A 13,896-nucleotide genomic window follows, 5' to 3' on the forward strand; every position below is an offset into this window, starting at 1 on the left:
TTCTCCTGTCACCCCCGCCCTAACCCCCAGGTCATCAGTGAGGGGGGGTATATCGTAGGCTGTCTAGTCATCTAGGATAGTTTGGCCTTCTCCCTGTCCTGGCCAGGGTGGGAGAGAGGGGTTTTCATTCTTTACCCCTGCCCGCCGTCAGGAGAGTGAAGGTAGCTCTCAAAGACCGGGGGCAGTACCTGCAAGAAGGGGCAAAAAGCAAGAAATGTTTTAGACGTAGATTCACTGCTATACCCTTCACCTGTCTGAGCAGGCAGGAAAGACCTGGAGGAAGTTGGCAGCAGGGAGAGACTTGGAATAGCCTGCTGCGCTCCGTTTTGGCATTGAAAGAAGTGTGACTTTCCCAGGGGTCAAGTGGACAAATAGAAAGTAGTTCAGCTTGATCAGACAAGAGGCCATGGGACGGTCACAGGGAGGGGTTGGCAGAGGGCTGGCCTGGGCAGTGGGACAGGCTCCTACATCAGGAAATATTCAATACAGACAGCTTTGCTCAGGACCCTGACCAGCTCCCATAAGCAGGAGTGATGTTCAGCTGGTTTGCATCAGTACAGCTGTCCTGGTGTAAAATACTTGGTATTGTTAGTACCAAGACTGTGACCCAAATCCCCTGAGTGCTTTTGTAGCAATGCTGCTGGCATCCCTGATCCTTCCAGCAACTAGAGGGCACACAAGGGGCCTGCAGGACCCTGTTCCAGCCCTGAGACTACATCCCTTCTGACAGGTTGGCACTCCGCCTATTAAATATCTTGTGTATCATCCCTGTGCTTGGCATCCCCTGACAAAGTTAGCGGGAAGAGACAAAAAAAGAAAGACATAACCACAGGCAGTTAGTTTTACCTCCACCATTTCTTCTATCCTCTAAACCAGAAACTTTAGGCCTTATGACCAGCCAGCCCAAGAACTAACCACGTACCCTTCCCCAATTTCATTCCTGTGGGCTGACAAGGGAGGAGTGAAGGAGGAGACCTCCCAAAAAATAGGGGTTGCTACTTGCAAGAAATGCCTTCTGTTTGGTGAGAAGCAAGAAATATTATAGGCATATATTTATTGCTGGGCCCTTCCCCCACTCAAGCGGGCAGAAAGAAAATTGGAGAATTTGGCAGCAGACACAAAGAGATTTGGATCGGCCTACACTCTTAGTTTTGGTATTGTAAGGACCCCTCTGTATTTCCCTGGACCCTGGACCAAAAGGTACCCTGGGGAAAGCCCTTCTTTGGGCATTTGATTGGCATTTTAAGCTGGGTGAATTGTTGTTAATAGCTTGAAAATGACCTGAAAATTCTGGGATATGTTCCAGGTGTTTTTCAGGAATCTGCTCCAACTGGGAAGGGAGATTTGGCATAGTGCTGCTGAGGTCAGGGAATTGAGAAAAATATAATCCTTTATGTTTGAACCTCCACGAGGTTTATACTGTTCAGTTAATCAGTTACTTAATTGGCATGGGTACTATAATGTATTGTGTTTCCTTTCATTTTGCAATTAATTAGGCTGGGTCATATAAAGATCAGCAAAGCAACACAGCATCCCCCAGAGACCACTGTGTATTATAGTTGCTATGGTTGGAGGACACTTGGAGACATCTTTTCCTGTACATTTTAGCAAAGAAAATTTCACATCTCTAGTACCAAAATTGCCTTGTATACTAAGTGGAACAATTTACTCATTAATTCTGAGGACCAATAATTATTGAGGGTCTACTCCATGCCAATACAGTGAGGCTGCTGAAGCTTCCTGCATGTGGATATACAGTCTTGTTATTATGATGAGACAACCTGTGAGCCTTCCCCTAAGTGGTATAGGACCACTTTACCACTAGGTACGGTTATGACGTTTTGGTGTGCCACCGGGGGCGGGAGCATAAGCCTAAAATTATTACTGTTTGTTTTATTTCTGATTTTTCTGAAATAATTTTCTGTGTTCTTTTAAGTAGATTATAAATTTTTTTATTCATACAGGTTTGCTTTTATTAGACTATAAATTTTAATAGCTGATTTTATCTGCAAGTTTTATTATCTAACCTAAGATAATAATAACTGACATTTATTGTCAACTGAATGCTAGACACTTTTCTAAGTACTTTATATGTACTCATTGAATTTTTCCCCCCATCCTCTGAGGGTGGGTACTGTTGTTATTCCTTTTTCACACTTTAGGAAACAAAAAGGCAAAGAGGTTTTGTGCCTTGCCTAGGGTCCCGTGGATAGAAAGTGTTAGGGCCTCAGATAGAAACCTAGGGGCCACTGCCTGGGCTCCTCAACACTGGGCTATTCTATCACCTTGTTTTAGACGAAGATAAAAGACTGTGCAAGTTGCTTGTTATAGGAGTTTGCGTGTTATAGAAGGCTCTGTGGAAGACAGCTTACTCCTACACATGTGTGTGCCGCTGAACAAGATGACAGATTGTTCAAGACTGCTGTCAAAAAATGGAGCTGATATTTCCTTTTTAAAAAGTGCCTGTACTTTTAAAACTGCCAAGATACAGCTTATACACTTAAATAAGTAAGTGCATATTTGTGAATTTGGAAGATACTGTGAGGGCTTTAGGAAATTACGGTGTATGACTCCTGTCCTCCAGGAGTTTATTCTTCACTTGCAAAGAAATAAGGTATGAAAAATTAAGGGATAAAATTATAAATAGCGCAAGTGGTTTCATAAGGAGCCATGCAGTGAAAAGACAGAGCTCCACTTGAGTGATGAGTGATAGATACACAGAGTGAATGTGTAAAACCGGGACAGGGGACAAGGAGAAATTAATATGAGCAGGAATGTTCTGGGGACCCAGCTCAGGGAGAGCATGAAGATGGATCTCAATGAAGTTGCTGAGGAACAGAGGTTGAAAGTAGCAGCCGGCTTGCTTTGGCCATAATTTGTTGACCTGTATTATAGTTCACGTTTGAATTAGTGGCTAATATTTTAAAATTATAGATTTTGAGTAGATGCAAATTACTGATTTCTCATGAAAATTTAGAGATCTGGAAATACTAGACTAACCTTCCTGCATAAGAAAGTTGTTTGGAACTAATAAGTGGCTGCCTCGTTGTAGAGGTGTTTGCTGTACAAATGTGACCACCCTTCCCTTTCTATGGAGCCCTGACTCTGAGGCCAGAAGTCATTGCCAGCCTCCATTTTCACTTGTCCACCTCCCTCTTTTGTACCTGACCACCCATGCACAGGAGAGATTGTGACTTATGTATAATTCAGTGGAGAGAGAGGAGAGAGACAGCAAAGGGATAAAGGCAGGCCCGTGTGAGATCGATAGATGACACGTAAATCAGACTGGCTGGCAGGAGTGGAGGAGATCTATGGAAGGTGAAGGTAGGGTGTAGCTGCACGTCAGAATTGGGGCGGAGGCTGCCCGGCCGGGTGTGGCTCGGCGCTTGAGCGTCCACCTGGGATCCAGGCGATCGGGGTTCGATTCCCGGTCAGGGCACATGCCCAGGTTGTGGACTGCAGCCCATCAATGATTCTCTCATCATTGATGTTTCTATCTCTCTCTCTCCCTCTCCTTTCCTCTCTCTGAAATCAATAAAGATATATTTTTAAAAAAAAAGGAGAAAAAAAAAGAATTGGGGCGGAGGTGTTTAGTGTGAAGCAGAGACATTTCTGCTTGAACATAATGAGGAACCATTGAAGATTTGGGGCAAAGGTGTGCAGTGTGATGAAAGCACCACCTGGAGAGATACTTGGCAGTTATGTGTGTCAAATGGAGTAGAGAGTCTCTGTGAACATCTTGGGGGGGGCGGGGAGAAGACAGGAACCCGGAGAGAGGGAGCTGGCAGTGGAATCAGGAGGCAGGAACAGACACCAGGGGGTTGCATGGGACTCAGCTGGATGATTGAGTTGATGTCAGAGGCAAAGCAAAACGGGTGTTGGAGGTGACTTCACTTCAAAACCTGGGTTTGTGGGAAAAGAATGGCTTCCTGAAGTTTAACCCTGACCTGTTAAGGAGCCTGGGTGTTTGTGGACAAAGAGGAAGCCCAGTACTACAAAAGAAGAGAGGAAAGATGCTGAAGTAGGGAGGGATAACAAGAAATCCAGTACTAAAAACGTCAGTAAGAGGGGATTGTCAGCTAGGTAAATAGTTGCGCTTGGAAAGTAGAGACCCATATTCCTCTGAGCACAGGAGAAAGGTAAAAAACAGTCACCGCAGCACTGCTGGGTCTGGCCCGTGGTACCTGTTGTCTCTGTTGTACTTTCTTCTTTATCTCAGTTCATGAAACTAGTTATGAGTTACGGTGAAGTTGGAGAAAGAAGATGCTAGATTTCTCCAGATGCACTCCTTGTATATAAAAAAAGCAAGCTGATAGATCTGTGGGAACAGGCAACTGGAAAAGTTGTCCTTCACCCTGTTTATTAAAAAGGATGGGGATGTTTTCAGAGGCCTCACCTCCCTAGTTTTTCTTATATACTCACTTGCAAAAGCCAGTTATAATTGAAAACAAGTAGATAAAGATAGATTTAGTCTAGTATCCATAAAAATTAAATCTTATGGAAAGTTCTGGCTCACTTTAGAAGAGCTGAGTTATTATAAAATGACAGAAATTATATACCATCCTGAAAAAAGTAGGAAATCCCATCTTCCAGTCACAGTAGCATTCCCCACCACTTCCAGTTATAGGTGATATTAGACTGAGGTATGACTTTCGAGTTTTGTGTTGTGTCCTCATATATTATAGACACATTATCTCTTCCACCCTGTTGTAACCGCCTGAAGCCCAAACCCTCGATGTGTAGCTCCCACCTCAGCACTACCAGCACCATCATCACACACCTGAATTCGAATACTTATTTGAGGGGGCTTTTTATTTGAAAGTGGTACGTTTCTTTTGTTATCTTTTTGTGCAGAGTTGTGAGTCATTTTTAGAAAACTCCTAAAACTGTGCACTTTATTCCCAAATTACACCAGCTTATTTTCAGAACTGAAATACAGAAATGCACCTAATGGCTTCCTTTTAGTAGATGGCCTTTTATAGGAAAGACTACCCCAACCCCACTTGGAGTTTTCAGAAATGTTATCGTTTCTAAAGAAATAGTGGGTAAAGAGAAACCTTTAAGCCAGCATTTCATCTGCCCCAATTGTTTCAGCAAACCAGGTAGTAAACTACTTAACATGCCCAGGTTTTAGTGTTGAGAGACGCTCAGACCACTATTTTGTGACAAGTTATCTTTTATAATAAAGAAAATTGAATTTTTTTTTTAGCAGTGATGCTATTCTTTATTCTCTGAATCCTTCAGCTAGTGTATTTTTATGGCAAGAACATTCTGGTTTTATTTAATTATGGGAGAAATGCACATCTTGGAAAACACTACTAAATGCCGTCCTTGGGTTATGTCTACATGTTTTGGCAGGTAATAAGCCAGTGCAAAATGATTGTAAACATAACTTGGCTGCAAAACATTTGTTTTTGTACTAAAAAGCAGAGATTTTGAAATGGAAACTTCTTGATTAGTGTCAGTGGGTCTGTTTTCACACTGCCTTGTTTTTAATCTAGCTGGTTCCTTTATAATAGACAATGAAAGACAAAGCATAATTGCAAGTGAAATATATGGTATGGTACAATCTGATGTACCCAGATTTATTATGTCTTTAAAGCAAATCCTCAGTACAAACCCTGACCCTAAGGTGTGGTCTTACCTGAACTGAAAATGACAGCCTCCTCGAACATAAAATATAATCCCTCCATTTTATCTCACCCTTTTAATATTCCTGTTGCATTTTTTCTTTGCAATCATTTTAAAGAGAGTAGTCTTTTATATATCCATTCAACATGTACATCCTTAGGATCTCAGTTTCAACATACTGGGTTTTGTTTTTCTTTTGGGAGTGAGTTACATTTTTTGAATTACATTTCTTCTAGCACATCCATGCTATGCCATTCTGATTACACAAAATAGTGAGAAACCCCATTGTTTTGGAGTTAAAATATTGTTAGAGGTAAAATTAAAATATTGGTGGTAAATTTTCACTGGTGCTTTCATGAAGCAGAGCTGAAGACAGTGTGATTACTGGTCCAGGCCAGCCAGTAACAGGATCATAGTTAGCACTGTTTTTATGGACTCGTAAAGTCGCTCTTTCTTGGTATGAATCAGAACGCATTTTAGACTCATCAGTTATTTTGGAACTAAATGACCCATTCAGTTTAACATGGTTATCTGTTGAGTGCATTTGTTTTGAAGGTGGGTACTAGGATATTCTTGGTGAAGAATACAGACATGAACAGGATACAGTTTGTACCCTCTGAGTTACAGTTATGAAAATAGAGCAGGACCTGAAGGAACAGACAGTAAATATCACATATTGGTGCCCAGCATTTGATTTAAAACATTAACATTTTAACTTTTATGAATATAGCCATGGGAATTCCATCCGGAAAGCTGCACTGCAGATGATTTTGCATTCTCACTTTAAAAGAAGGTGATTGTCCAATTTAAAATAATAATAGAATAATAAATTCTCATTTATTAAGGCATGTTCTGTTTCAGGGCCTGTTTAACAACCAACCTTCTATTAAGGGCAGCCTGACTAATTAATAACAGACATTAATTCTGCGCTTCCACAATGCAGTTTTATTCACTTGAGTTCACATTGATTTATGTTCTCTTGCATCCACTACGTATTCACGTGTGCACACAATCTTGCATATTTACGTAATGTAGTGCTTACGCACTTTACTAAGTCCCATTGAAGTGTTGATATATGCACCCAAAAGTAGATGTAAGTAGATATACTTGTACCCAAAAGTAGAACTGAGCTTATATATATCCCTAATAATATAATGTTTTAACTCATAGAAAAGGAGCTAAAAACTGGAAATTATGAAAGTTTCCCTGAAATAAAGCATTGTCAAATGTGCTAGTCTGTTTGGTCTGTATGCTGGCTTATATCCCAGGTGGCTGCAGACTGCCTTTCCTGGATTCCTGTGTCCCCTGCTTTCCAGCTGGGTTTAGCCAGTGACAGACACTGGCAGGGGATGAGGGAAGAGGAGAGAAAGAGAGGCTGGGTAGGTCAAAGGAGGCATGAGGAGGGCTGGGGATACAGCAGAGGAGCATCTCTTTTGTGCCTCCATCTCTCTCCAGACAGGCCCACCATGGCTCCATCTTCTACTAGGACCCACCTCCTAGGCTTCAGGAGCACTTCCCCCATTTGTACCCACCGTGACTTTCTCCTGTAGCTAATCCCTGGATTGCCTCACCACCTCCTGTCTGGGTGTCTCAGTTCTTCAAGATCTGTGTAACCAACTTATTCCCTGCCTTAAATTCCCTCAGCTAGGCATGGTTAAGTTGTTTCTGTTTGCCTAGATAGAACCTGACTGGTGCACAAGCCATTTTCATTTCCTATTTGGTATGATTCTAAAATAGACTAAGAGAATGCTGTTATATCCAGATTTCAGCAAGACTTTTGACAGTCTTATGTCCTTGTGAATAAAATAGGGGGAATTTAGACTAGATTATAAATTCTTAGATTGCTAAAGTTTATCAGTGTTCAAGTCAACCTGATGAAAGGGCTCTAGAGGTTTACCAGAAGGCTCTGTCCTTGGCTATGTCCTATTCAACATTTATTACCAAAGATCTGGATGAAGATATAAAGCAGCTTTTATCAAATGTGTCCGTAACACAAAGCTGATAGGTATTTTAATTCAGATTGTCAAATGATAAATTTTATAAGGAAAATGGAAAATCTTGCATCTAAGTACAAAAAATACAAAGATATAGCATGGGAGAGGCCAAGCTTCCTAGCATATCATGTGGGTAAAGAAATCCAGGATTTTAATTGACCACGAACCCCATTCAAGCCAGAAATGTTGCCTCTGTTTAAAAGAGGGGTGGGGTGGGACTTGTCTTTAGGCTCCATCAGAAGATTGGTGGTCCTTGTTAACTGACAAGTAGTTCTACTCCTCTTCAAGAGTATTACAGGAAGGGTAGGAACTTCCTCGAAGACAGATATTGCTAAATTGAAGCATCACTATCCCCCTGCCCTTGCAAAGCTTTATGTCATTTACAAGTTGTATGTGCACACATTTGTTCACCTTTGCCTCACAACAACCCAGTGGAGGATTACCCCATTTCTCACCCTTTGTTTCCTCATATGGGTTCAAGTCTAAGATACACAGCTGTCTGTGTGTCCTGAGGCAAGCAAGGTCTGGCACTAGGTGGGGAACCCAGCTAATTACAAAAAAGCACATTCTCACCGCAGGACACAATACTGCATCTAGGTAAGAGGGATCCAACTTTGAAAGGTCAGGAAGCTTTTACATTATGCTAGGAGAAGAGGCTTGTGGGAACGTAAAGTCTGCAAAGATTTGAAGCTGTCACGTGAGAGAAAGAGTGGACTAATTTATGTGGCTTCAGGAAACAACTAGGACTGACACGGTGATAGATTTTTGCCTAATATTTAAAAGATTTCAGACAGAGCTGCCCTCTCCTGTGGTCATTGCTTTTGTGCAAAAAGCTGGATAACTAACTCTCAGGAACATAGTAGTAAAATGAATACCTACACTGGGAAGAATGTTAAATTAAATAGTTTCTAGAGTGACACCCAACTCTGTTTCATCTGTTTTGGTTTTTTGGGTTAAATGAGATTTGTGGTTTGTAGTTTTTTATTAGGAGTTGTTTTATTTTTATAGTTTCACTTCCAGGAATATAACTGTTTTTATTATAATTTAAGGTTAACATACTCTATTTGTGAAAAAACAAAAAAAAAACTTTCAAACCTGAAACAGGGAAGTAAAGCATGACTAGTGCTCAGTGTAATTAACTTTACAAGAAATATTATGCTATTTCCTTGAATATGTCCCCGGAGTGAATGTCTGCATTTGTTCCATTTCATTTCTATTGGGGGTGATGAGGAGAATCATTTTGAAATATATTGAAGCAGAGAATAGTGTTTGCAGAGTATTATTAGGTTTGATAAGATGAACTTGTGCAAATACAAACTGTTGGCATATCGCTGTAAAAACCAGCACCTATATGCTAAAAGGTCCCTGAGATGACTTATTAAAGGCCATCTGAGTGATGGTAATTGAAAAACCATAAAATTTACCTTGAGGATAACTTTCCAATCTTCTTTCAAGAACTAGTATAGACTTTCTCCCCACAGTGGGATAGTTACATTCATTGAGAAGGGAAATGAAATTATTTCAAAATTTGTACAAAAAACAGCAAATCTCCCATGACAGTAAAACATGCAGGAAAGATTAAATGTATTATTAGTGTTTCAAAAGTAAGTTAAGATAACATTTTGCTTTGACCTTATTTCTGGTTAGGTTTAATAAAGGAAAGTTCTTTGTCTTCATAACTACTTGCTGAGGTCTAAAAGTTAACTTGATTTCCTAAAAAAGCTTCATTGTGAACCCGTAGTTCAGATCTCCGTGTGAATGATCCAAAGGGCTGGGGACTCTTGTCATGTTCATTTTTTAAAAAACTTGCACTGTCTGCCCCCACCTCCACCCCGTCTCCAATTTCTTCCCAGACTAACTAATCATAACATAACTTTCAAGGAAGAATTTGAGAGACATTGAAAGTACTAGGAGAAAAAATTAGCTAAAAGAGCAGCTGATACTTAATTCAATGTAGTATCCATTTAAAATTTTGAATTTGAAAAATGAACTTTACAGATGTTAATCTCTGACAACTTGCCATTTGATAAAATGGTGATTTTTCTTTTAAAATGAATTAGTTTCTTACTCATGTGCTTAATTTGGGGCTCTACAAGACCTAATACTCTTTCCTCTAAGCTGTTTAATGCAAAGTAGATGAAATAAGTACTAAGAATTCCTGTGCTGCCCTTCGCCTAATCGGCATGGTTTCTCCTTTAATGTCCTGCATGTAAAATCTTGGGAGTTTGAAAACAACCAAATTGCAGCCAGATATTTTTTGGTATTCAGAATTTTTCAGATTTTAGGAAAATGATAATAGTGTATGTATCTTACACTATGCAGCTAATTTCCCCAGTGCATATTTAAATGAATGAAGATTCTGATAGCAAAAGCATATGAATAGTCACATTGAGATATATTAAGACGTCAAGGGGTTTCACATTAGTTTTGGTCAGAATTTGCAGCTGAGAAAATTTGGATGTGATCGAGTTGGCCACCAAGTGAGTTAAAAACAAAAAACACAAAAACCACCATCACTTAGTTTTCAAAGCTTTGGTGATCTTCAAATTATCAGCATTTGTGGACCTGTAAAGTTTCATTTACCAAAACCTTCTCTAGCTGTTGAATGAATCATCTTATTTCTAATTTCAAGTGGATACATAGAAATAGTCACTATTTTTCTCCTTTCCCCAAGAACGAAAGGACAGATATCAGGACAGAGTTTGGGGATGATCTGCTAAGCGTTGCCATAAGTACAAGACTTAGCATCTCTGTTAGACCTCACAGAATCTTCTGGGACAAATTATTTTTATTTTATAAAGGCGACAGAAGAGTAAGGAGTGAGATGACTCATTCCAGCTACAAAGTTAGCAAGTAGCAAAACTAAGACTCAAACTCAGGTCTTTCAGCCCTGGATCCCATGCTCCTTTCACCAAATCTTTTTTCCCTAGGAAAAGCTTCCCAGAAGTTGGAAAATGAGAATTCAGGCATATGCTTGTCTAGAGGTTAATGACTATATCGTAATGCCTAAAACCTTTTATTAATTTGAATCATTTAAGTTAGCTTGGCACAAGTGGACTAATGTAAAATTTGAAGTTTGTTATGATTATTTTTAAAAAGTGATAATTTAAAAGTTCAAGCTAATTTCAAGTATGGAATAATAAGGATTTTTGTTGCTGTTGTTATCTCATTTTTGTTTTAACTGTTCAGATGTGTCTGGCATCCGAGGGAATGAAAATGGAAGAATCCAAGTTAATAAAAGCAAAAGAATCAGATGGCGGAAGAATTAAAGATTTGGAGAAGGGGAAGGAAGAAAGAGAAATAAAAATGGAGAAAACAGATGAAGCCAGATTACAGAAGGAAGCAGAATTTGAAAAATCATTTAAGGAAAATGTAAAAGATTCCAAGGAATTAAGAAATTTGGAAGAGCTGCAAATGGATGATATAATGGCTATAAAAATGGAAGATCCCAAAGAAATTAAAAAGGAAGAATTAGACGAAGATAAAAAATGTAGTCACTTCTCTGATTTCTCTTACTCTGCCAGTGGCAAGATAATAATAAGCGATGTTCCTAGTAGAAAGGATCACATGTGCCATCCTCATGGGATTATGATCATTGAGGATCCCACAGCATTAAACAAACCAGAAAAGCTAAAAAAGAAAAAGAAGAAAAGCAAAATGGATCGACATGGAAATGATAAATCCACACCTAAGAAGACTTGCAAAAAGAGGCAGTCCTCAGAGTCTGACATCGAGAGTGTCATATACACCATTGAAGCTGTCGCAAAGGGAGACTGGGGCATTGAGAAACTTGGAGAAACCCCTCGCAAGAAGGCCCGCACATCCTCAAGTGGCAAGGGAAATATTTTGGATGCCAAGCCACCAAAGAAAAAAGTGAAATCAAGAGAGAAGAAAATGTCAAAGGAGAAATCCTCAGACACCACCAAAGAGTCAAGACCTCCAGATTTCATTAATATTTCTGCCAGCAAGAACATTTCTGGTGAGGTGCCAGAGGGTATAAAAGCAGAACCGTTGACCCCCACGGAGGACGCATTACCACCCAGCTTATCGGGACAGGCCAAGCCTGAGGACAGTGATTGTCACAGAAAAATAGAGACTTGTGGCTCCCGGAAATCTGAGAGGTCTTGCAAAGGTGCTCTTTATAAAACCCTGGTGTCTGAGGGCATGCTCACCTCTCTGAGAGCTAATGTTGACAGAGGTAAGTGACTTCTACACATCTGAAAAGATTATTGAAACCTAGCAGAATTTCTCCTTTAGACCTATTGAAAAGAACCACCAGAGAGAACAATATGGCGTCAAAATGATATTTTGTATTTGTACGGTTACTGGTTTATAGATCACATACATTTGTTGTTTTACGTACATGTTTCTTAGCAACACTGAGGAGAGTGTCTTCAGGATGTAAGTGTTTAAAGTAATTCAGACCTTTATTTTTTACTGGTATGGGCTGGGTTTTTGTTTTGAAAAATCAGTATTGCATGTCTGGAGTTCTTAGCCTGTTTTCTAAAACTAATGGAAAGAATTTCCTGAATCAAGCAGATACGTTTAGCAGAATCTTAACCTGTAGGTACAGGAGCAAATGACTTATCTAGTCCTCTCCATTAGGTAATCAAAACTATAATTGAACTGAAGGCTCTTTAAAACAGAACAGCATCCAGAAGCCAGTTAATGTGTATATCTTTATTAATAGAGTGTTTCTTATGAATTCATCTGTGTTAAAATACATCATGCTAGGGGATTACCTTTGGCCAAGCTAAATTCCAACTAGAGATGTGTGAATACTAGGTCTAGCAAGCCCTAAATGAAGATCCTCGGGACTGCATAGTTCTCCAGGGATGTCATTCCAATAAATCTTGGTGAATTCGAATTAATAGTGGCCACCAGCAAAGAACTCCCACACCTTAAGCTGATTCTCTAATGGAAAAGCTAGCAGTCTTTGGTCTGTCTCTGGAGTCACACAGTAGCTGTTGAGTTATGACAAGACAACTTATCTCAGAGGCTGTAAGTCACTCTTGTATTTGTTCTGTTATTAAGGTTAGTCCATCATGAATCACTCTGAGAGACTCTGAATAGTTGCAAATAGCAACATGCCCATGAAACCTAAGGGGTCAAGAGGTCACTTGTGATGGGAGGGAAACCTAAGATGATTTCCCTCCCATCCCAATATACCGAACATGTTCTTTCTCTTGAATGTCCTTAGGGAAACGAAGCTCAGGAAAAGGAAACTCCTCTGATCATGAAGGGTGTTGGAATGAAGAAAGCTGGACATTTAGCCCAAGTGGGACCAGTGGGAGCAAGAAGTTCAAGAAGACAAAGCCAAAGGAAGATTCTCTCCTTGGGTAAGTGCCTGTGAGCACAGCTGGCTACACTGCACAGCCCCAAGTGTGGTAGGATTTTCAAGGCAAACATAAATTTCTAACTGCTTATTGAATATTCATTTAGCACATACTACAATCTTAGTAAATACACGAGGGAGGACAGATCATGTGTATCACATGGTTCTTGCTGTTAACACGGTTGTGAGAGTGACAGTGTCATTCACATTTTAAGTATCGGACTTAGGCCTGAGTTTGGATTGAGGTCCACCATGTATTAGTGGTGTGACATTGTAAATTCTTTAATATTGCCAGGATGCATGTTCTCATCGGAGGTTTACAGTGGATATTGTATAATTATGTTTACATTTTACATACTGTGTGTACTTTATTTAGTATTTCTAGGCATGTACATATCTTTGTAAAAAAAAATGACAGCTGAAAATGTAAGGTAAATAAAATTATGTTTTTACTTCTAATCTTGTTTTGTTTAAACTGTATTTTACTACTATAAGATAGAAATAATAGATTGAGTATTCTCTCTGGTACAGAGAATATTCAATTATTAATTATATATTGAGACTTAGTGTCAAGCAGTAGCATACATCAAGATAAAATCATTAAGAATTATTTCATTTTTATGTTATGCCAAAGACTATTACCAATCTTAATATAAAGCATTTTGTTTAATATAAAGCAAAGTTGTGAGATATAATACTTTATGTTGGTGAGGAAAACAGCTGAATATTCACTTGTACTGTTTTGAAAATTCTTTGCAATTTCTCTTAGTCCAATTTGAAAAGAATACATTGAACAGAAATAAATACATTTCTATATTCTCCATATTTGTTCATAAATATGTTTAAAATTATGCAGATTTTATGCATTGGGAATATTGTATTTAGTTTATTCATAAATATCTGCATTTCTGTTTGTGGAATATATTTTTTCCTTGG

At 39.3% G+C, this 13,896-nt stretch overlaps 1 protein-coding gene across 1 annotated transcript in view; it reads left to right on the forward strand.

Annotated features, from left to right (window-relative positions):
* The window catches only part of BBX (BBX high mobility group box domain containing), a 91,012-nt gene that overhangs the window by 45,246 nt on the left and 31,870 nt on the right, over window positions 1-13,896 (forward strand). Inside the window, exons 8-9 of the mRNA XM_016195674.2 lie at window positions 10,815-11,823; window positions 12,826-12,964. Of these exons, the coding sequence (XP_016051160.2) occupies window positions 10,815-11,823; window positions 12,826-12,964 (1,148 nt within the window). The remainder of the gene's footprint in view (window positions 1-10,814; window positions 11,824-12,825; window positions 12,965-13,896) is intronic.

The sequence above is a fragment of the Miniopterus natalensis genome, chromosome 6 (assembly GCF_054644295.1).
Source record: "Miniopterus natalensis isolate mMinNat1 chromosome 6, mMinNat1.hap1, whole genome shotgun sequence".
Taxonomy (NCBI): domain Eukaryota; kingdom Metazoa; phylum Chordata; class Mammalia; order Chiroptera; family Miniopteridae; genus Miniopterus; species Miniopterus natalensis.